The sequence below is a fragment of the Sarcophilus harrisii genome, chromosome 3, assembly GCF_902635505.1.
Source record: "Sarcophilus harrisii chromosome 3, mSarHar1.11, whole genome shotgun sequence".
NCBI classification, from domain to species: domain Eukaryota; kingdom Metazoa; phylum Chordata; class Mammalia; order Dasyuromorphia; family Dasyuridae; genus Sarcophilus; species Sarcophilus harrisii.
This window is the reverse complement of record NC_045428.1, coordinates 255,492,450-255,516,266: the sequence shown is the minus strand read 5'-3', so window position 1 is coordinate 255,516,266 and position 23,817 is coordinate 255,492,450. Positions and strand designations below refer to the sequence as shown.

Here is a 23,817-nt window from a genome sequence, read left to right as displayed (position 1 = left end):
CCTCTCCAACTCATTTTACAGATGAGAAAACTGAGTCAAACAGGAATAAATGATATCTAGTATTTGAGGTTGGATTTGAACTCAGATCTTCCTGACTCCAGGCCCAGCAATCTATTGCACCACCCAACTACCCCCCTAGAACATGTATATAATTTATTAAGAAGTAAATATATTCATTTGTGGGTTTCTGTGTATACACACACATTTAACTGATAAGGTTATGTGAAGATCGGCAATGACTTCAAGGTAAAGCTAGAATTTATTGGGAACTTTAAAGACAATTTGGGAAAGACCCACTTCAACAAAAGAGACAGGGCCCTTGTATCTCTGTTTTTCCCCAAGGCTGCAATAATGGGTCAATGTACAGGGAGGGGTATTTATGTCACAGTGTGTGACATGCAGCAGGTAATACAAAAAGTTGCAGACTTGGTATACAGGCTCCTGCAACAATAATAATAGCCCTTCCCTGCGTTGTCAAGATCAAATAAAATAATAATTGTATACCACCTGGCACATAGTAAACACTATAAATGTTGTAGCTATTATAATTTCTCAAGCCAAAGATATAATTATAATTCCTTAATCTTTTTCCCTCCAAGTGGTAGGTTTTAATAATGAGTGAATGGATGGATGGGGAAGGGGGGAGGAGTGTCAGCTGTAGGAGAGAATCTATAGTTTATTTTCCTGCCTTTAATATATCTGAATAGAAGAAAAACAAGAAAACTGTTTTCATCTTCCCCTCTCACACCTACCTATAATGGACCCTGTTTTTCTTTTTCTTTGCTGATCAATAAACCCCTGGGAAGGTCCTACTGTTCACTGAGATAAGGAATTGCAAACTTAACAAGTCTCTATCCTGTGAAACAAGCTTTAGTTTCTCTTTGTTTCTTAACTATGTTTTTGAGAGATAAGAGGAAACCACCCAGACTGGATGTATGACCTGAGGAGGTTTTACAACTGTACTTTCTCAACCAATTCTCTGTTCTAAATTTTGGATTAGAGAAGAAAAATAATCAACACCCATTAAACACTCATTTTTTTCTGGATTAAAAAACCAAATAAATAAGCCATCAAGTAAACAAAATAACAATAGATGGGGAACAAATAAATTACCTCCTAATTAAGTTATTAAATTGAGATAGGGAGTATTTGAATTATTAGATGATCAAAATGTCAGATTAGCTAAAAAAGAAAACACATACACAACAACATTTTATTTTAACTTTGTTTATATTGTTCTTCTTCACTTTGTGGGATTCCTAGACATAGTGAACCCAAGATCCAAAGTGGCTGGAAAGGATATTAAAATATTTTTTAAAATTTAAAAATTAAAAAGAACTAAGGATTTTCTCAGGTAAGTGACTGGTGGTAATACATTACAAATCTTATTGAGTTTGTGACCAAAAGAGTAGGCTAAAAGTATTAAGGCCCAACAGCATATATAAATAACTTCAATATGTTTATGTGTATATACACATGCATATATTCAGAATAGTACTGGCTCCATATAATATATATCTTTATCTCTCTCTCTCTCTCTCTCTCTCTCTCTCTCTCTATATATATATATATATATATATATATATACACACACACACATAATACACACATATAACCAGAATGGTCCTGGCTATAAAAACTCAGCTATAGAATTGAGTAAAATTATACTTAACACCACAGAATGTCAGCCAGTGATGGTGAAAAATTCTTATCTGTGAAAGTGAGAGGGTTGGGTTAAATGGTTTCATGTAATACTTTTAATACTCATATGGCTCTTGTGTGAAAAGACCTTTCTGAACCAATGTTCTTAATCTTGGCAGCCTGCTGGAGCTTATAGACCTTTTCTCAGAATAATGGTTTAAATGAATAAAATAAAATAGTAAGGTGTATAAAGGAAATAAGTTATATTGAAATGTAGTTATAGAAATATTTTCTGAAATTAGTAGATCCCTTGAGGACCCCAGGTTAAGAATCTATGTTCTAAATTGTAATGTGACTCTTGGAAAGTCAGTGATGATTATATTAATTGATGTAACAGTAAAAAAGGATGAGAAAATAAATGATGAGATCTTGAGTAACTGGATGCAGTTGGCAGAGAGGGACCAGATTTATGGAATTGCTCCCTGGGACAGTCAGGGAAGGGCCCTGATGGGGATCAGTTTATCCTTATAATTCCACCCTCTGTGGAGGTCTTGGGCACTTCCATCTTGCTATACCTGGCCAGAAATCCTACTTATTCAAACTTTTGAAGTTAAATTTCTCCCATAAATCTGTTCATGGTTCACCCCATCTTTACTGAATCCCTTTTGGGTTAGTTCACCATGGTACTCTGCCTCCTGGTGTCTTTTCCCTCCCTCCTCCTTCATGCCATATGGTTAGGAGAGGGGTGGGGAGAGGAAGAGAGGACAGGAGAGGTGGGGAGAGAAAAGGAGAGGAGAAGAAGGGAAAGGAGAGGAGAGGAAAGAAGGAAGGAAGCAAAGAAGGAAGAAAGGAAGGAAGGAGGGAAGGAGGGAAAGAAGGAAGGAGAGAAGGAAGGAAGGAAGGAAGGAAGAAAGGAAGGAGGAAGGAAAGAAGGAAGAAAGAAGGAAGGAAGGAAGGAAGGAATTTTTGAGTTTTGATCTGCCTAGTCCATGAGCTCTTTCTCTGCGGGTGGATAGTATATTTCACCATGAATCTTTTGGAATTGTTCTAAGAATGGAAAAATAGAGTTAGGCTGTATCCATGGGGTTTATTCTTTCTTAGAAGGCAACAGGGGTTATCAAGACAAAGATCACAAAGTGGAGAAAAATGTAATTGTATAGTGGCTCAGTTGGGTCATCCAGACAAAACCACTCAGTGGTCCTATCAGGTTATCTCTGGGCTGGGTTGTTTTTCAGAAGGCCTACTGTGGCCATGTCAGGTTTGGCCACTGGACAGGGGATGAACATGAGCCAGTATGACTTGTGTAGAGTAACAGGAGACATTCCAGGTTTGGCATGCAAATACTGCTAAGGAATTTCTGATATGTCCAGTTTCAAGGATGCTCAGTTTGTCTCCTGCTTCTGATTCCCAGATCAGGCTAGCCTCTGGGTAGTTGAGAAGTTTGATTTTTTTTTTCTTTAGAGTTCAGTCTAAGAAAGACAAAACATGAAGACATGGCTTCATTCCTCCAAAGTAATTGGACATGCATATATGGGAGCACAGTTAGAACTGAGCATAGGCAGCAGGGACTATATATACAAAATATACAATATAAAAAAAAAACCAGAGAGGGGTCTGATCAGGTCATCTCTGGACTGAGTTGTTTTTCAGAACTGTTGGTTATCTAGCATAGCAGGAAGTTTTGGTTTCAGTATCCCAATCCCACAAGGAACTTCCCATGTGTAAATACTGCAAGAAACTTCTGATTATTCCCTGATAAGGGAGCTTGAGCAAATCATGGTGATTAGTAAAGTCATCAACCATTCCATTTTTTACAAACAAATCAAGATGGTTAGTAAAAATCATTAACTGCCTCAGTTTCATAATCATTACGTAAATAAGAGTTCCTAAGTCTTTCACAGTGTATTATTCTCAAAATATTTGTGTTGCTCAGTTGTTTTGCAGTTGTATCTGACTCTTCGTGATTCTATTTGGGCAAAGAAACTGGAATGGTTGCCATTTCCTTCTTCAGCTCATTTTACAAATGAGGAAATTGAGGTATACTGGGTTAAGTGATTTGCCCAGGATCACACAGCTAGGAAATATCTGAGGCCAGAGTTGAACTCAGAAAGAACAGGTCTGACTTTACGCCTGATTCTCTATAATAATCAGTGCCTTTTACCTATTATCCTTCTCACAATATTATTTTTGAATAAATTATATAAAATTTATATAAATATATGATATTATTTTGTATAAAGTATTTTTTGTTTCTTCTTACTTCTCTCTTCATCATGTCTAAAACATGCACCCATTTGGTGCTTATCTTTTACATAATATTGGTCTACACCTAATTCTGCCAGACTGTTTTCCAGTTTTCCCAACAGTTTTTTGTGTGTTCAAAAGTGAATTTTTGCCCCAAGAGCAATCTTATCTCTGGATTTATAAAAACATTAGATTCCTGTGTTAATTTGCTTCTATACATGGTATACCCAATCCATTTCATTGATCATTCTGATCAGTCTATTTCTTATCCAGTACCAAGCTATTTGGACAATTTGAACTTTGTAGTATAGTTTGAGATCAGGCAATGCTAGATTCTCTTTCTTCCCATTTTTTTCATTGATTCCCTTAATATTTTTTTATCTTTTTTTCCTCCAATTAAAAAAAAGTATTTCTTGTTCTCTCATTCTTTTGATAGTTTGATTAGTATGACATTGAATAAATAAATTAATCAAGGCAGACATTATTTTATAATATTGGCTTACAAAATATCATTTTTATATTTGTTTGCTCTACCTATGAATATTTCTCCAATTATTTAAAACTGTCTTTATGTATATAAAGAGCATTTTGTAATTGTGTTCCTCTGTATGTCTGAGCAAGTAAATACCTATTTATTTTATACTGTCTGTAGTTATTTAAAGTGAAATGGAAATCTAAAATAAAGGAAATTGATGTTGAGAACCAAGAAAAATGCCCGAGATTGAACCATGGTTTTGACTGGGGAGATGCAAGGAAACATTGGGGTCTTTTAGGAATTTTGAGGTAAGACAGTTTGATTTTAGTGTCACTCTAGAGGTGCCTAAGAAAAGAAGGGTTGAAAAAGTATACCACTTATATGAATATTATGGAATATTATTGTTCTGTATGAAATGACCAACAGGATGATTTCAGAAAGGCCTGGAGAGACTTACATGAACTGATGCTAAGTGAAATGAGGAGGACTAGGAGATCATTATATACTTCAACAATACTACATGATGACCAGTTCTGATGGACCTGGCCATCCTCAGCAACGAGATCAACCAAATCATTTCCAATGGAGCAGTAATGAACTGAACCAGCTACGCCCAGAGAAAGAACTCTGGGTGATGACTAAAAACCATTACATTGAATTCCCAATCCCTATATTCATACCCACCTGCATTTTTGATTTCCTTCACAAGCTAATTGTACAATATTTCAGAGTCTGGTTCTTTTTGTACAGCAAAATAACGGTTTGGTCATGTATACTTATTGTGTATCTAATTTATATTTTAATATATTTAACATCTACTGGTCATCCTGCCATCTGGGGAAGGGGGTAGGGGGCTAAGAGGTGAAAAATTGGAACAAGAGGTTTGGCAATTGTTAATGCTATAAAGTTACCCATACATATAACCTGTAAATAAAAGGCTATTAAATAAAAAAAAAAAAAAAAGAGAAAAAAAAATAAAAGAAAAGAAAAAGAAAAAGAAAAAGTATACCACTCCATAATAGGTAATCACAGAGATTAAGCATCATAATCCTGTAGCACTTTAAAAAAGTATCACTTATGGAATATGATTTCTTTAGCTTTATATAATATATGGTATATATGCAGGATTTTTTATTCCACCTCTTCTCCCTCAAACTCCCTAGAGGTAAAAAATGCCTCCCCTTCCTTTCCAGTGCTTTGCATACAATTATATTTGTTTATTGAATCAATATTTATTGTTATTAAAGATTATTAAATCTGGGACACGCAAATCAGAGTAGTGCATTGTAACTGATTAATAAATTATTGCTATCTTACTGCAAAATGAAGTAATGATTAGAGTGCCAAATATAACATAAAGGAATTAGAAGTCTTGATCTTAGAAAGTAGAACAAAACTAAATGGACTTCACCTTGATCCAGGAATATGTTTATCCAGAGAAAGACTGAAGTCTTTTTTCAAATGGCCTTGTACATTTCCTATGGCTGGAAGATTCTGTTTATTATATTGAGTAATGTATTAGGTGGGAAGCAGGGTAGGAAGAACGTCATGCTGCAGATAATCTCATTTTGACCTTTATGAGACATCAGTTTGATGCGTGGAAATTTATTTTAATAGTTGTCTATTCAACTTTGTTTTTAATGGTGAAATCATTCTGTTATGGCTAAATGCTTCAACTGAGCATGTCAGGCAGTGGTGATTTTCAAGAATAGTGCCTCTCTAAGCACAATTTAAATGTCTCTAATTGAAGTATAATATCTGGGCCAGACCTGCACTGTGCATGAAGAGCAATAGACTAGTTAAGCATGAGAATAAAGATGTTTATTATTGACTGTTGTCTGCACCATGCCTCTAGCTGAGTGACAATGATTAATGATGAAACAGATGAAAAGGGTCGGCTAGAACCTGTAACAGAAAAGGTATGTGGGCTTTTTTGTGATAGGGGACTCTGAGCAGAGAAGATATGAGTTGACTATAATAGAAAACATTATAAAGAAATTAATGACAAGGTAAGGATTTACAGAAGTTATTATCATGTATACAAAGGATTCAAGGGTTATGTGAACTGACTGTAATCAAAGTCTGTATTTGACAAAATAAAGAGAGAAAGGGAGAAAGGAAAAAAGGGAGAGGGAAGGAAGGAAGGAAGAAAAAGAAAGGAAGGAAGGAAGGAAGAGAAAAAGAAAAAGGAAAAGGAGGAAGATAGGGAGAGAAAGAAGGAGGGAAAAAGAAAAAAGTCTTAATAACAAGATTTCCTCTTTTTTATGTCTTTCTTTTTTTAACTTAGATATTGACCCCAGCACAGATCAAATCAATCTGCCAGGCTATCCTAGAATCCGGAAAGCAGTATGCAACAAAAAAGAGAAAACCATTTCCTTTAATGTATTCTTATTATGGAACTGAATACTTAGGTAAGTGGAAAACATAAAGAAAACCCTGGAGGATGAAGGTCTTTTGTGATTAAATATAACCCCGACAGCAAACAGGAAGGTTTTAAATAGTAATCATAAACTTTACATAACGAGAATTCTGGAGATGGTAAATCATTAAGGCAAATATTTCATTTGCCATCATGAAGCAGCAAAGGTTGAAACACAGCAATTAGAAAGGTTCGTCTAATGTAGACGCAGATTTTTTTCTAAATTGAGTTAGAAAGACTTTCAAAAACCCTTGAAAAATTAATTCTATCTTTTCTATTAGGAAAGCGTGACTGAAGCTGCTTTCCCTTAAGAAATAGCTTTTAAAATGGATAGAACCAAACTAAGACTGATGAGTTAATAATGATTAAAGAGATACACTCCACATCAAATGAGAAGTGATTACTTGTCTCAACTATGAGTACTGCAAGAAATGAGCCGACAGAACCCAAGACAGGTTTCTTAGTGACCCAAGCTATCGCTTGAAGGAGCAATGGATTTGGAGTCAGAGGACTGGGATTAGATCATGGTGCTGTCACTTATTATTTTTGTGATGTGGAGCAAATCAACTTAACTTTCCAGGACCTTGTTTTATTTTTTCTGTAAAATGAGTGGGTTGGACTAAGTGATTTCTGAACTGCCCTTTAGATATAGATTTGATTGACCATGATTGCATATGCTCCATTGTATCTATTACATGGACTGTTAGGTGGTGCCATAGTGCACAGAGTATTAGGGCTACAGTCAGAAAGATTCATCTTCCAAAGTTCAAATCTGACCTGAGACACTTAATAGTTCTGTGACCCTGGACCAGTCACTTAACCCTTAATTTGTCACCTTCCTTATCTGTAAAATGAGCTAGAGAAGCAAAAGGCCAATTATTACAGTATTTTGGGTCACAAAGAATTGGATATAATTAAAATGACTGAACATCAACAAAATATATATATATATATATATATATATATATATATTCATATGTGTAGAATAAACCGAGCAGGAATCTAATACATCAAATTTTTAAAAATTTGATTTTATACAACATATGTTTCTTAATATGGTGATTTAAAAATATAATATGATAATTCTAAAATAACGTAATGATTTTTTAAAATGTCCACTTTAAACCCTGTGTACTTATTTCCCACTTATTGCCCCAAATAACAATAATAACAAAAAAAAAATAGTACCTTATTCTATCTAGGAAGTAAATGGGAATTTTAAATCTTTTTTCTGGCTATTTTTTTTTCTTTTAATAGCAAGATAGATTAACATTTTCTTATAAAACAGATTTTACAAACTAAACCTTTAATTATACTATAACTTCCAGGGAAGCATAAGAACAGTGCTTTCAAGTTTCCTGACCTTAATTTTAAAGATGATAATTTTTAATCCAGAGACCAGAAAGCTCCTTACAACTTTCTTTGAAAGCTTAGATCTTGGAAGTAAGATGCTTAGTCAAGTTTCCTTTTTGCAGTTCTGAGGTTGTTGATACGTTAAAAAAAAAAAAAAAAAAAAAAAAAAAAAAAAAAAAAAAAAAAAGAAGAAGTAATTTTTGTCTTCAAATCCTTTGATAGGCGTGACTAGAAATTAGATGGGGATGAGAAAGCTAAAAAGCTTTCTAAAAGACAACAAAGCACCAGTCATAAAAAAAGAAGTATAATTCTCTTCTAGAAAATAAATGTTTTAGCTAGCACAAAGTAAAGTGTCTGAGTGGAAGAAAGAAAGCATCAAATATGAAAAATTGTCTGAAGAGCAAGTTCAGAGATTTATCTATTGCCAATATGCTTCCCTCCCATGAATACCACAATAATTTGAATTTGAAAAGAAGAGGGAGGGTATACAGTTTAACTTTGCTTTAATGATTTTTTTTTTCCTCTGAAAGTACAATTGAATAGTGTGCGAACAGTTATTACTAATGAAACTTTCAATACTTGAAGAAAGCACTTTAGATCAGATGCTCACAGATAAATCTAGTATGGTCGTTCACACCTGTAATCCCTAATATTGTAGGTCATGGAGGCTGGTTCATTGCTTGAGTTCAGGAATTCTGAAGTCTAATAGAACTAAAACCAATTAGGTCTCCCCAATAAAGTGAGTCCCTCAGAAGGGAAGGACCACCAGGCTTCTCAAGGACAGGAAAATTAACTCAAGTCAGAAAAATAGAGTGGGTGCCAATCAGTACTGGTAACAGACCTATCAGTAGCCATTGCACTCCCATCCTGGGGAATATGTGAAAACCCAATCTCAAGAAGAAAATAATCATTATATAGAATAAACTTGTGTGCTAATAGAAAATCATCCTAATCTTTACATTAAAGCAAATTCCCTAGAGACTATACTTTGTTGGTCTAATTGTAATTATTTGGAAGTAATAAAATAAAACTCTATTATTGCCTTCTCACTAATCTTGATTGGTCTCCCAGTTATTGTACCACAGTGAAGTTTTACTCCATTTTGCTTTTATTTATAGGTGCCGCTCATGGTCTGTCTTCCATTCTTCAGATGCTGCTCTCTTACCATGAGCACCTCCAACCTGCTGATCGGGAGTTGGTTTGGCAGAGTGTTGACTTCCTCATGGAACAGGAACAAAATTGCAACTGGCCTCCCGAGCTAGGAGAAATGATTGAGAGGGAAAACGAGCTAGTCCACTGGTGTCATGGAGCTCCAGGTTACACATTTTGATTTAGCTGAAAATATCCTTGATTTAGCAGAAAGGAGAGAGAGATACCACCTCTAGTGGCTTCTGGAAAGTGAAATCATGTCATTCTGATGAAAATTCACACACTTTCAGAGTTAGAAATCCATAAGACTTCAAGGCATCTACAGAAAGGATAAAATTCAGTTTGGCAGATTGTCTAAAAGAATTTCTGGGTCCTGAAAAATTCTTTAAGATATGTTAAGTTTGCACTGGCCTGTCCTCATTTAAGTACCCGAGAAGATACTATCAAAATGGTCAATTATTCCTCACCAATCAAAATTTGGGAATTATACATGGATTTTATTTTTAGATACTCTTTCTGCAGTCCTCCCTGTCCTAGATAATTGAGAATTGGTTACACTATTCAGATCAAGAAAAATTATTGCAGTATAGGAATAAATGGAGTTTTCCTTAAAATAATCAAGTATCATCCATTTAAAATTATCAGCAAACATTATATGTAATGGGATAAACTAGAACCATTCCAAATAAAATCAGGGGTGAAACAACTATCACCCTATTCAATATTGTATTAGAAATGTTATCTTTGGCAATAAGAGAAGAAAAAGAGATTAGAATTACAGTAGCTAATGAGGAAATCAAATTATCACTCTTTGCAGTTGATATGATGGTACGCTTAGAGAATTCTAGAGAATCAACTAAAAACTACTAGAAACAATTCACAACTTTAGAATGTTGCAGGATACAAAATAAATCCATATAAATCACCAGCATTTATATGTATTACCAACAAAGTCCAGCAGCAAGAGATATAAAGAAAAATTTCATTTAATAAAAATTATTGCAGATTGGAACAGTGAGCAAATGATACTGCAGTTAAGTGATACAGTGGATAGAGTGCTGGGCCTGGAATCAGGAGGACTGAAGTTCAAATAGAGTCTTAGACTAGTTGTATGCAAGTTACTTAAAAAAAAATCCTTGTTTCCCTCAGTTTCTCCATCTGTAAAATGAAGATGATAATAATACTATCTTTTAGGATTGTTGGGAGAATCAAATCAAATATTTGTAAAATGGTTGGCCTATGATAAGGGCTATATGAACGTTAGCTATTATTATTACAAGCTATTATTAATTTGCCATCTGACTATTCTCATCTCTCCTTATTACTAGGAGAAGGTATTACCTTCTTAGAGAAACAACCTCACTGTCAGGATTGAAATACTCCTTCTTATTAGAATTCAAAGAAAAGGGAAATAAAGTTTTTTTTTTTTTTATAATTTCTTTCTAGTTATTCAAAGTATGATTTGTCTGTCTTTGTGGATTGTCAAAGATATTTTTAAAAATCCCTCAAACCAGTCAGTTTTGCTAGTTTATTAGTTTCAATGGGGGAAAATTTTTGAACAGGGAAGATATTTAAGTATGTGCTAATGTGAGATTTGGGAATTATGCATGGTTTAATTTTTAAGTGTTCTCTCTTGAGTTTTTCATAAGCATAGGCACTTGAGAATAGCTTACATTATTCAGTTTGCCTTGGCTTGCCTGATTTCAGTAGGTTTCTTACTTATTGCCTTTTTAAATGCACTCTGCAATCTCAGATATAGTTTTAATAGCTGGTTGAGCTCTCTGCCTATAAGCAATGTTGCACCTAATTAGTCCAGATCTATCTTTTATTTACATTCCTTCAAGGAAAGGGAATTTGAAACAGCCTTATTCACCTGCTTTAATATTATGGTATTGCTTCAATTAAATCCTATCTTCTATAATTTCTTGATTTATTTTTATCGATGAGGAAAAGTTGACCATTTTGATTCTGAGAAAAGTCTAACTCAGGCCAGTGCGTTGGTAGTTTGAAGTTCAGTGTTGGGATAAAATAAGATATATTCGTTGGTCATTTAATAGTTAATAAAAAGAGATTTGCTTTGGCAGAGCAGGAGGATAATCAACAAAGATGAGCTTGGAGTTCACCTAGAATTAATTCAGCTGAGCAAAGTTACTTTCCCCCTCAGTTATCCATTGTGATCCACCAACCAAGAATCAGAACACTTTTAAATATCCTACAGGAAATTTTGTACTCAGGTAACCAGATTATGATGTTATTAGCCTGTACCTTTACTTTAGTCCACTTAAACAACCAACAACCAAGAATGGTCTCAATATTTTGAAAAAAAAATTATGTTTTTAATTTGTGGGACAAAACAAGCATTTCCATAACATAATAACAACAAAAATATGATTACAAATGAAATTGCAAATCTGCTATGTATAATTGACTATTCCTTTCAAATATACAACAAAATTATCTTGTAAATTTCTTTTTTTCCTTCCCTTCCCTCTCCCCTAGAGATGGCCACCATTAGACCCCAATAGGTATATATAAATATAAGATATATGTATATATAACATATATATAAAATTATTATACATTATACTTTTAAAAGAACAATTAATTCACACAGAGAAGGCTTAGGATATTAGATATTACTCTTACTGTAGATGGTATCTTGTTTGATAATTAAAGACTGGATATATGCCATTGTGTACAGAATATGAATTCCTATTTCCTTCACTTCTACTAGGCTTTGTATTCTATGTATAGAATCACAGAACTTAAGTTCTCATTTTGCCAATTAGGTTTTAACTAAAGTTAATGAATCAATAAAGTTAAATGAGTTGAAAAAGTTAACACACCTAATTAATGGTAAAAATAGAATTAGAACCTGGATCTCTTGTGAATCCATTTGAATATCTTTACATTATGATACTTTAAGCATTTTCATTACCACTGGCTTCTCTTCAATTTTTGTCCATATCTCAGTACTTCTGTGGACATTCTGTTATCCCATTGGTATGGGTACTTCCAAACTAGTGCAGATAACAGTCCATCCATGACTTCTCATTCTGTACTGTTCTTGCTCATTTGCTCCCATAATTACTCTGGAGAGGTCTATCCAACATGATGGATTAAAAAAAAAAAAAAAAACTTTCACATATCAGTAAAACACCAAAACTTTAAGTATTGGGACAGCTAGGTGGTGCAGTGGATGGAGCACCAGCCCTGAAGTCGGGAGGATCTGAGTTCAAATTTGATCTCAGACACTTAACACTTCCTAGCTGTGTGACCCTGAGCAAGTCATTTAACCCTAATTGCCTCAGCAAAAAAAAAAACAAAAACAAAAACAAAAGAAAAAAACTTCAACTATTCATCTGTTATCCCTTCCTCTCATTACCTTTTTTTTTATTCATACTTGTCCTTAATGATATCTTAAACTTAGTTCTGTGCATTCATTTTATTTGATGAAGCTCTTAACTAAACAAACTTTAATGGAACTATAATTGTATTGATATAGGTGCTCCCTCCAGTGGTACTGTTTAAAACTCATCTCTGCCTTCTCATTCTATTTAATTCCTGCCCTTATTTTCCCATGAACTCTTCTAAGTGTGTTTATACAATGTGCTAACAACTTTCTTCTAGGTTTTTAGACATTCCATAGGCCACAGGACATCACATGGATCCTTCTGTTACCCCTTGTTCTTACTACATGAAAAATCCCTTTTTTTCCCAATAAGATGTTTCCTGGATTGTCTCTTTTGTACTTTTCTTATACATGTCCATTATTGTTAATATTCTAAGCACTTGTCCTGCCCACCAAACATCTCTCCATTGCCTTTTGTCAACCATCACTTTGGAGATTTTACTGCTCTATGATATGTCACTGGAAGAAATATTTTGATAAAAGAGATTGTTTTTAAGGTCAGCAAATAGTTCGTTGCAGAGAAATCTCCCAAATGCAACTCAGATTCCACTACTTTGATAGGACCATCAAGGCTTATGTTCCTCGTTGAGACCCAAAAGTCACTACTCACCATGCTGTTATATCAAAGTAGGACCTTTGTAGAGGAAACTAATCTTAAATGCCTCACAAGTTAATAAATGTCCTGAAAATTATTTTCCTTAGTTGACCAATGTCATGCAATCAACACAAATGTTCCTTTAGGGAAACATCTTTCCATTATAACGTTGGTTCTATTGGCACCTATCCGTGTAATCCACTTTAATAATATTATTATTATTTAGTCTAGAGTTTCCAAAACTAATAAAGCTGCAGATTACATTAATACTCAAATTAAATGTATAGAAGTAATAAATGTTGTTCTGATAGGATCTGGAATACTCTTAGGGATGAAGGGGCAATTGAGAAATTAGGAAAGCCTCCAAAAAGGATTGAACCCATTTTAATATCCAAATTAACCCTATAAAACTTTTAAAAATAAGATAATTTCATAAATAGTATCCTGTAGAGGAAATATTAACATGGAAAATTTCTCATTAAAAAACATTTCAAGGGGCAGCTAGGTGGTTCAGTAGATAAAGCACCAGCCCTGAGATCAGAAAAACCTGAGTTCAAATCTGGTCTCAGACACTTAAAACTTCCTAACTGTGTGACCTTGGGCAAGTCACTTAACCCCAATTGCCTTAGCAAAAAAACAAACAAAAGAACACATTTCAAATAAAGTCATAGAATTCAGAAAGGAATCTAGAGATCATTTTATAATATGAAACCTTGAAATCTCTGGATTAGAAAAGACTTCTAAGGTCATTTTATGCTTATCCAATCTTTTTTAAGAATCCATCCTTCCCTTTCTGCTTGAAAGTCTGCAGGGACATCCCTCTATCTCCTGGGGCAGTGCATTCCATTTTTCAAGAGCTCCTACTGTTAGGAAAACCTTACTTAAATCAGCCTCTTGGCAACCTTTGCCTATTGCTCCTAATTCTTCTCTCTGAGGTGGAGGAGAATACAATTGTCCCATCCCCTGTAAGTCTTCTCTTCTCCAGAAATGACCTAGTTCTCTCACTATTCTATTTGTTCTTTTCTGGACTGGCTTGTGACTAACCTTTCTAAAAATGTGCCACCTAAAAATCAATAGCCCAGATTGTGGCCTGATCAAAGAAGAATAAAAGTGAACTTTAACCTCCCCTTTTTATGTACCATGTTTCTTTTCATGAGTCATTCAATTCAATAAACATTTATAAAGCATTTACTATGTGCCAGGCACTGTATTAAGTGCTAGGGATGCAAAAAGAGGCAACATTAATGCAGTTTATATTAAGGTAGTTTTATATAATTATAATTGATACTCATAACCATAACTCTTAGTGATATAGCTAAAGTGAAGAAAAAATTAATTATAATTGTTCCATGTGATCTTAGCGTAGTTTATTCTAGTACTTTGAAAATTGGTAATAGTATATATATCAAAGCTCTCAGTTAAACGAGAATATATAATTAAACTGAATAATTCAGTTCTCAACTATTCTGAATAGAGGATCACTATAGTTGTCATAAATTTCAATTAAAGAGTCAAGTAAATTGTGTTCTAGTCCTGACTCTGCAAATGATATGTATGCTGAAGAAACAAGTAAATCCTTTATTTGAATCTATAAAATTAGGTAATAAGGTTTGCTTTCCTTTGGATGAACTTTTGATATGCAGACGTATGATTGAGTGAAAGTGTGAAAAGATGTAAGAATTATGATGACCCAAGTTTTTTGGCCTATATTCATTATGTGGGGAAATCTTTCTAGATTTGCCACAGTAATAACTTGGCTTTCCCACATAGCCCTTACATATCTTCAGCAGATCAACAATAATCTCTATTACCCAAGTTCTAGCCATATAATCCTCTCATTTTATAGATGCAGAAATTGGGGCCCAAAAAGTTCACCCAAAGGGAAATCTATAATACCCCTTACTTTAATACCTGATCCTCTGACTCCATTTTCAGAGTTCACATTACATCAGGCTTCACAAACCACCAGATTTTGCAAAGTACAGCCTGGGAAACATAGACATTTCTTTTTCTTTCTCAACATTCTTACTGTTCAGTTTTTAATAAAATCAAAATACATAGTTTAGAATCATTGAATCTATTTATCCACTGAACTATAAAATCAGACCTTTTCAGAAAAAAATGAGAAACCAAAATGTTCCATGTATTATTATTTATGCTTGGACTGTTGTTACTAATGGTTACAGAAGGGTCTGGGAGAAGTTCCTAACAGCTAAGGAACATAGTGCCAAAGTAGGAGGTCATTGTTTGCATTTATTTTTGGAATACATTTTGGAAATGGTTTTTAAAACAGATTTTTTTTTTTCTAGTTGTGTTTTGTTTAGATGGTATTAAAGTTTGTTCAGCTCCTCTGAGCTAACAGGAAATAAAGGTGATGATCCAGCTCAGAATCATATTGAATTGGCAGCAAGCTTGTGTTGAAAATAATAATCTCAGCAAGCCTTAAATCAAACATTTTCCTCCAGTAATCCAGATAGGTTTCTGTAATCATTTCATCTTGACTTCCTTTCAACTACCTCTACATCTGACAGTGATAATAGTGTTTCTTAAGTGAGAGTGAATTTACTTCACTAACTACTGTGATGCCTTATTTGAAAACTATTTATTTGTGATTTTTTAAAAATCACATTGATTTCCAAACATACCTTATCTCCAATCAAACCTCACAAAAACAGTTCAGAAAAACTGACCAACACAATTATCATTATCAGTCAATCATCATTCACCTTTTCCCTAAGAACAGAGAGAGGTATGTTTCATCACATCTTCTTTGGGACCAAGACTGATCATTACAATTAATTTTAATTGAGTTTTTTTTTCATGTTTTCTTCATTTACATTTTTATAGTTATTATGTGTGTGATTCTTCTGATTCTGCTTACTTCACTCTATATCAGTTTATATCATTACAAGTTTCTCCAAATTCCCCTTATTTGGCATTTCTTACATCTATTGCCTTAAAATAATAGCTGGTATGGAATAATTGTAGCACTCCTTGCCTTCCTAAGCCTTTCTCCACAGGCACCCTCAATCAACCCTTCCAATCCAATCCAATAAATCACGTGTCCTTGAGGATCTTATAACATAAAGGGAGAGACAATACACAAAGAGAGATAAGAAAGTGGAGGAGGAGATAGAACATCAAGCATGAAGAGGTCAAGAAAGACCCTTTCTTTCTCTCCATACTCTTTTCCACCTTTTTCCCTTTTTTAGCTGAAAAGCTTTATCTCCCCATTATTACTTTACCCTCTTAGAGTCTTTCACACCTGCCCTTTTTCTAAGCCACAGTGGGGAGGAAGTGCACAGTGAAAAAAAAAAAATCAGTGTACAAATTCACAGGACAACAGGTGGTTGTAACCAGGACTAAATTTAACCAGCTTTGGGAGTTCCTGGCCCGATGACTAATTTTACTCCTATGTTTTGTTGTCCAAAGTTCTGCAAGGCAAGTTAAATAAGGATACTTCCTCCTTCTGTGACCTGGCTACTGTTCCTGTCTTGCCACAGCATTCTGTTCTATGCATGTTACTAGACATGCTGATAAGGGATTTAAAATGGTCTTTTCTCCTTCTAGGACACTACAATCCAAGAATTTCATTTCTAGCATGTGATGCCAAAAGATAAAGTGACAACAAAACCAGACTTGCTTCTCTTATTGTTCGAGAGGATCTAAGATTGGAGCCTTCCTAGTTGTCAGCATTAAATTTATTGTTTGTCAAACTTGGAAAATATTCTTAAAATATCTTCTCATTCTCCATTAACAAAAACTGATCTCATTCAATTTATTTTTTGGGAATTTGGTGAAGCTACCTTTTTGAATTTCTAAAATAGTGAAAGCATAGATATTTTATTAAATCATATTACTGCATTCATTCTTGTATGAAAAATAATTTTGCATTCACATTTGTATTCAAAAATCAATATTTCACCATTAAATAATAATACTTAAAATCAATATGTTAAATTGGTGTCATTCTCAGGCCCTGCTCCAATGTTCTGATGATCAAGGACAATCCATAGGGGTAGAGGAAGGAATCCAAAAGGGCATGTTATTCAGAAAAGAAAATAAAAGGTTATCTATAGGATGAAAGTAGATCCTAGATACATTTTTTAACTTTCCTTATTTTTCATGAAGGTTATTTTTATCTATGTTTTCCTTGACATCATGACTATTATGGAAATGTTTTGTATGATCACACACATATAATCTATATAGAATTGCTTGCCTTCTCACTGGGGGGTAGGAGGATGGAGGGAAGAATGGAGAGAAATTGGAATTTAAAGTTTTGAAAACAAATATTAAAAATTATTTTTACATGTAACTGGAAAAAATAAAATACTAAATAACTTTTTAAAAAAGATAATAGATACTAGAAGTGATTCTAAAGACTGAGAATTAACCCATTTTTAAGGGCAGCATAGCACAAAAAGGAGGAATCAGTACTGGCAAGATGAGCTCACAAACTTTCTTCTTCAAAACAGTTTATGACAGGGACATGATAACTCTGTCTTCTCTCACTCCCTTGAGATTGTAGGCTGATGTGTGAACTGTGCCACCAAAGTGGGAACAAAGTTGAAGTTCTAAAAATGTTATTAAATTCTGCATACCCTTTGACCTTTGTATATCTCCATTAGGCTTATATCCCAAAAGATCAAAAGAATGAAGAAAAATATCTAAATATACAAAAGTATTTTGTACAGATGTTTTTTATCCAAGAAGTACCCGCTGAACACATTATGAAATATAAATGGAATAGAATATTATTGTAGCATAAAAAATTGTGGACAGTTTCAGAGAAACCTCTGAAGACCCATATGAAGACAGAGTAAAGTGAGCAAAAGAAGCAGGAGAATAATTCATATTGTAAGAACAAATAACTCTGAAAGATAAAAAACTATGGTCAATGCAGTAACCAACCACAATTTTGGAGGCCTATGATGAAATGTGATAACTATCTTTTGAAAGAATATGATGCACTGAGAAAGAAATTTTTTTGAAAATAGTTAAGGTAGGAATTTGTTTTTGTGACTGAGCATATTTTCTTTTTTCTTTTGGGGAATTCAGAATAAGAAAAGTAAATTTTTATTAACTTAAAAAAGAAATTTACAAAAATAAAACTTTCAGAAATAATGGGTCCTCAATATTATCATGACTCCTTTGGCAATCTAAATAGTGTTTTTAAATGCATAAAGCAAAATACATAAAATCACAAAGGAAATAAAATATATGGAAGTAAGTTATAAAAACATTTTGGAAAAAAAAAAAAAACAAGTTCATGGATCCCAAGATCTGAGTCACCCTTTAGTATAGAATTATAAAATGACCATGTAATTCATAATTGGTTAATTTTCCTTCCTTAATGTGTACCTTCACCCAGAAAAATCTGTAAAACTATATGTTAATCTAGTATTATAATCTATTAGTATATAATCTAGATTATGTATTAAAAAGCAGCTTAGTTTTAGGTGTATTAAACTATTTCTAATTGCCTATAGAATGCTTTCACTTGCCTAGACTACAAATTACTTCAAATTCACTGTGATTAAAATGGAAGTGTGGATCAGGAGAAAATAGACTGAAAAAATCTGAAGAGACTTGGATTATACATTTCTAACACTTTCTAGCTGTGTGACTGCACAAATCATTTGACTTTATTGAACCTCAGTTTCTTCACTTGTACTACTTAAGTCACAGAATTGTGTACTTTATAGACATGGAAGTACTATGGAAATGTTAGCTTTTGCTGCTAGTACTGAACTCAACTAGCTTTTCAACTGGCTTTTCTGCTTCTGTCCATCATTTTTCTAGTCACCAAGGCTTGAAGATTCCGTCATCCTTGATGATTTTTCTCATTTATAGAAAACTTGCCACCTATCTAGGAAAAGCTAAGCTCAAATCTTGCCTGGGACACATAATAGGGATGTGACCTTGGGCTTAGTCATAACCTCTCAGTCTTAAATCAAAGCAGTCAGGGTAAGAGAAGCATTTTTCACTTCTCCAAGACCAAGCTTCTGGGTTACTATGATGACCACAGTTCAACAGTAGTTCTTTGTACTTTCCATTTGCATTTTTGCAATCATCCTCTTATTGGTTTTCCTTATTCTGCTTATTTTACCCCACAACAGTGGCATAAGCCTCCCTTTTCCTCTCTGAATTTTTTTCACATGTGTGTTAATTTTAATTTTTACATTATTTATTTATTTACTATTTTCCCCAGTTATATTTAAAACAAATTTTTTTTGGATTTGTTTTTAAAATTTTTGAGTTCTAGGTTCTCTCCCTTATCCCCATTCACAATTGATTTCATCAATTCTTGTAGTAAAATAAGTAGCATTCCAAATAAGCTAATTTATAAAGATAATGCTTGGCAAGTACTTTATCTTTTTCCTCACAGCTACCCTGCAAAGCAGGTACTATTATCATTTCCATTTTATAGCTAAGAAAACTAAGACTAGGGTTAAGTAACTTAGCCAAGATTATATATAGCTAGTATCTTAGGTAGAATATAAACTTGGACCTTTCTGATTCCCATTCCAGTATTCTCCACTGTATCTTAAAGCTGCCTGAATTCAACCTCCTAATGTAATTCTTTTATTGTAGCCATGCATCCCGCATTTCTATTCACATCATTCTAAGCTTAACATATGTTATTGGCTTGTTTCAGGAATGGCTTCCTCCCATCCCTTCTGCCTGGAAATACCATCCATACTTCAAAAGCCATCTCAATCCCCTGTTTTTCCATGAAACTTCTTCTAGCCACACCAGGCCACAATGATCTTCTTCTCCCAGCTCCTGGACATTTTAGGATATATTCCTCTTTTTGGCTACTTTATCATTTATTACCCTGGTACTTAATTGTTTCATATATGAGTCTTGTCTATCCAACCCCAGGGAATAGTATTAGCTCTCAGAACACTTGTTTGGAATTCCATGTGTCTCACATGTATATATTTTAATATCACAAATCTAGACAAATAGCTGGTCTTAAATAAATATTCAATGGATGAATGAGCTATAGTTCATCTTTCACATGTAACATAGCAACCTCCCCAATTTTACCAGTGTATTTCCCTCTTTCAAATATCAATGACTGATTTTTCCCTTTTGATTCCAGGGTACATTTTATTCTAAAAACTTTAAAGAATAGTGGTACATTTTTAAAAAAGAATTAGTGGATAGTTGTTTGTAGTTTATATGTTTATGTTAAGATCATGGGCTTTTAGAATTGTAAAGATCTTTAGAGATCACCAAATTTAACCTAAGGAGAGATACAAATTATTTTTGCTATGGTTAATGTGGAAAGGCGTTTTGCAAGACATCATATGTATAATGGGTATTGCATTTGTTTCCTTCTTGATAGGGTGGAGAGGCAGTGAAGGGAGGGGGCAGAATTTTGAACTGAAAAAATGTATTTTTTAAATAGCACAGGATGTGGAGTCAGATCCCAGTCCAACAGCTTCCTCACCAAGTGTCCAGAGGCCTCTATCTGGGTTTCATTTTCTTTATCATTAAAATGAGGTGACTAAACTGCATGGTTCTAAAACCCCAGTTGGTTCTAAATCCTGTAGTTTTTAGTTTAGAAGCTAGAGAACTGCTCTGGATATGAGTCTCTTCATGTGAGTGCCGGCTATTTGTTATCTTGGTTTATTTCTAGTAGTAAATTTGCACGTGCTGTTTTGTTGATTGAATGGATTTATGTTGAAATAACATCTTCCTGAAACAATGCAGGAAAAAAATAGGAAGAGGGAGAGCAGGAACAGTTTCAAAACTTCACAGTTCAGACTTATGAAAGGGCTAGAATCGTGTTGATTTTTAGTGGTTCTCCTGATTTTAATTTAACCAATATTGTGTAATAGCAGTATTTAAATCTTGTGCATTTTGACATCCTGTGAGAGAAAGTTAAGCTGAGTAAACATTTAGTCACTGCCAATACTTAGATTTGCCACAAATTATATACCTGTGTCCATAAGAAATATCAGCCCACTTTTAAATTAATGGAATTATCTCAATCTACTATTTCCAGTCCTACTTTCTCCAAAGGGTACAATCATAACAAATTTGAAATAAATCCCATAGGAGAGAAGATAGATCTCACTTTTAAGTGAAAAGTATGCCGTCTTGTTTGAGAGACTCATACTAACTTGGATGTCTGATATTTTTACAGGAATTGCCTACCTCTTTGCCAAGGCATACCTGGTTTCCAAGAAACCTCAGTATCTGGACACTTGTATCCGGTGTGGGGAGCTCACTTGGAGAAAGGGTCTGTTGAAGAAAGGGCCTGGGATCTGCCATGGTGTCGCTGGCAGTGCCTATGTATTCCTCCTGTTATATAGGCTAACTGGAAACTCCAAATATATCTACAGAGCGCAAAGGTCTGCAGTATTTACAAAAAATGTTATCTTTTTCCAATTATGTTTGTTCCATTGTAGAACTACAAAGCTATAGCTTGCCTGCTTTAAAAAATGAAAAGAAAATTAGTGATGCTGGGTGCCCATATCACTCAGATTCCTAAGTGCATGATTGGTCTATTTGCATCATTCATCTACTCTATACCTGAATGAGGAAAGATGATAATCATCCTGTCTGATCTGACACTGAAGGGTAGAAGTGATTTGTAGAATAAAAGGGTCAAAGCTATCTGGTACTATATTTTCTCTTTTGAATGGACTTGGAGTAAAGATTATTTTTTCTATCAAAATTTCAGGAATATACCCTCAGACTTGTCATTATAAATGTTTAAAGGTTTATGAGTTTGTCAAAAACTTTTCAACCCATTCATGTTTTTCATTTCTGTTATCTGTCCTAGCAAAACATCCAAATGTTTATTACCCTTGCTGTAATGTTTCAAGACTTGCTTTAATCCACTTAGTGAATAGTAGAATTGAGAATGCAGAATGGGAAATTTGGAAAGCAATCAAAACTTTAGTATCTGAGCCCTAAATTCTACCTACTAAATCAAAACACTCTTCTTTTAATGCAGAATCTAGATCCTTCTAGTCTACAAGCTAAAAGAGGTCCCTTCTTTATCTACAAGACAACATACAAGTAATATGGTTTTGTCTCATTTATATTTCCCCCTTGTTCTCTACCATTGATCAAGGTCACTAGGTAATAAGTATGGAAACATCTCATCTATCCAGAATTCAGCCATTTGGTAATACTTATAAAATAGTTCCAAACTAGTAAATAAATAGAAAAAAAAAGCATCTGAGTATCTAGGGTAGATATTCCCAAGTCCAGGTAATTTTCCCAAAAGGAAACCTTACTATGCGGCAGGTACATGGTGCAATACCTAGAATGATGGTCCTGGAATCAGGAGGAAAAGTTCAAATCCAGCCTCACATATTTTACTACCTATGTGATTCTGGGCAAGTCATTTAACTTCTTTCTATCTATAAAAAGCAATAATAACAAGACTTATGAGCATAAAATCAAAGTATATTTCTTCATTGCTTTGCAAATCTTAAAATACTATATAAATGTTAGCTATTATTATTTGATGTATTTATACTGAGATCCATTATCTGTTGTGTGGACCCAAACTTATTAGACATATCAAATTAGAAAGGAAGGTTGTGTTTATTCTTAGTTCTTGAAGGAGACCATGACATCAGGGAGGTGATGTCATGACATCAAGTGAATTGGATTTAAGTGAGGGAGGGCTGTACAAAATCACCTGCCTTACTTTCCCCTCCAGAGCCATCTGGATCCAGTGGCAAAATATAGATCAGAATAGCGGTGGCCTTCAGGAGGGAAGGTAGGTAGAAAGGAGAAAGACTTCTTTAGACAAGGCAACTAAGATGCCCACTGAGCCACAGGAAGCCTGCCTGGACCACATGGTGGTATATTATGGTCCAGATATCATTTTTTCAAGGTATCATTCAATACTTCAGAAATCTATTATTGCATTACATATATTAATATGTACATTATTACGTTTAATAATTAGATCTATTATTACATCATACAGTAGGTATGACTTCCAATAATGCATTGTCAACTATTTACAACTTATTTGACAATCATTGAGAATTTTTGTGGCTGAAAAATTCATTACTCTACAGCTAACCTGGCCTTTATGAACTTAACTTGATTGATCTTCAGAGAAGTCATATAGCCTATTCCCAAGCCCTCCTTTGAAGTCTTAAACTTGCAATGTGCTTGGAAAGCCCAAAGTTACTTATGAATAGTAAGAAATATTAGAGTAAGCCTTGGAGAAAGTTTAAAGATATCACACTAATAAATACACTTGGGAAAAATAAAGTGCTTTCTTATATGTAATTTTGCATTTCTGTTAGACATGGGTACTGATTTTGTAACTGGAGTTGAATAGCCAGAGCTTTGTCCCAGAATATTGAACTTGAAGTATGTCACATTACATTATAACACTTAAGTCCTCCAGCAAAACAGACATGACAGAAATTAAAAGCTAGTTAGCAAAAATAATTAGTTAAAATAGGAAGCTACTAGGCAGACAGGAAGGTGTAAGATCCTCCTCTACCCTATAGTACTCTTGCTTCAGGAGTGATATT

At 34.0% G+C, this 23,817-nt stretch overlaps 1 protein-coding gene across 1 annotated transcript in view; it reads left to right on the top strand.

Moving 5' to 3' along the window:
* The window catches only part of LANCL3 (LanC like 3), a 100,565-nt gene that overhangs the window by 66,078 nt on the left and 10,670 nt on the right, over positions 1 to 23,817 (top strand). The window contains exons 2-4 of the mRNA XM_031959438.1: positions 6,648 to 6,771; positions 9,251 to 9,448; positions 21,450 to 21,657. Coding sequence (XP_031815298.1) covers positions 6,648 to 6,771; positions 9,251 to 9,448; positions 21,450 to 21,657 — 530 coding nt within the window. The remainder of the gene's footprint in view (positions 1 to 6,647; positions 6,772 to 9,250; positions 9,449 to 21,449; positions 21,658 to 23,817) is intronic.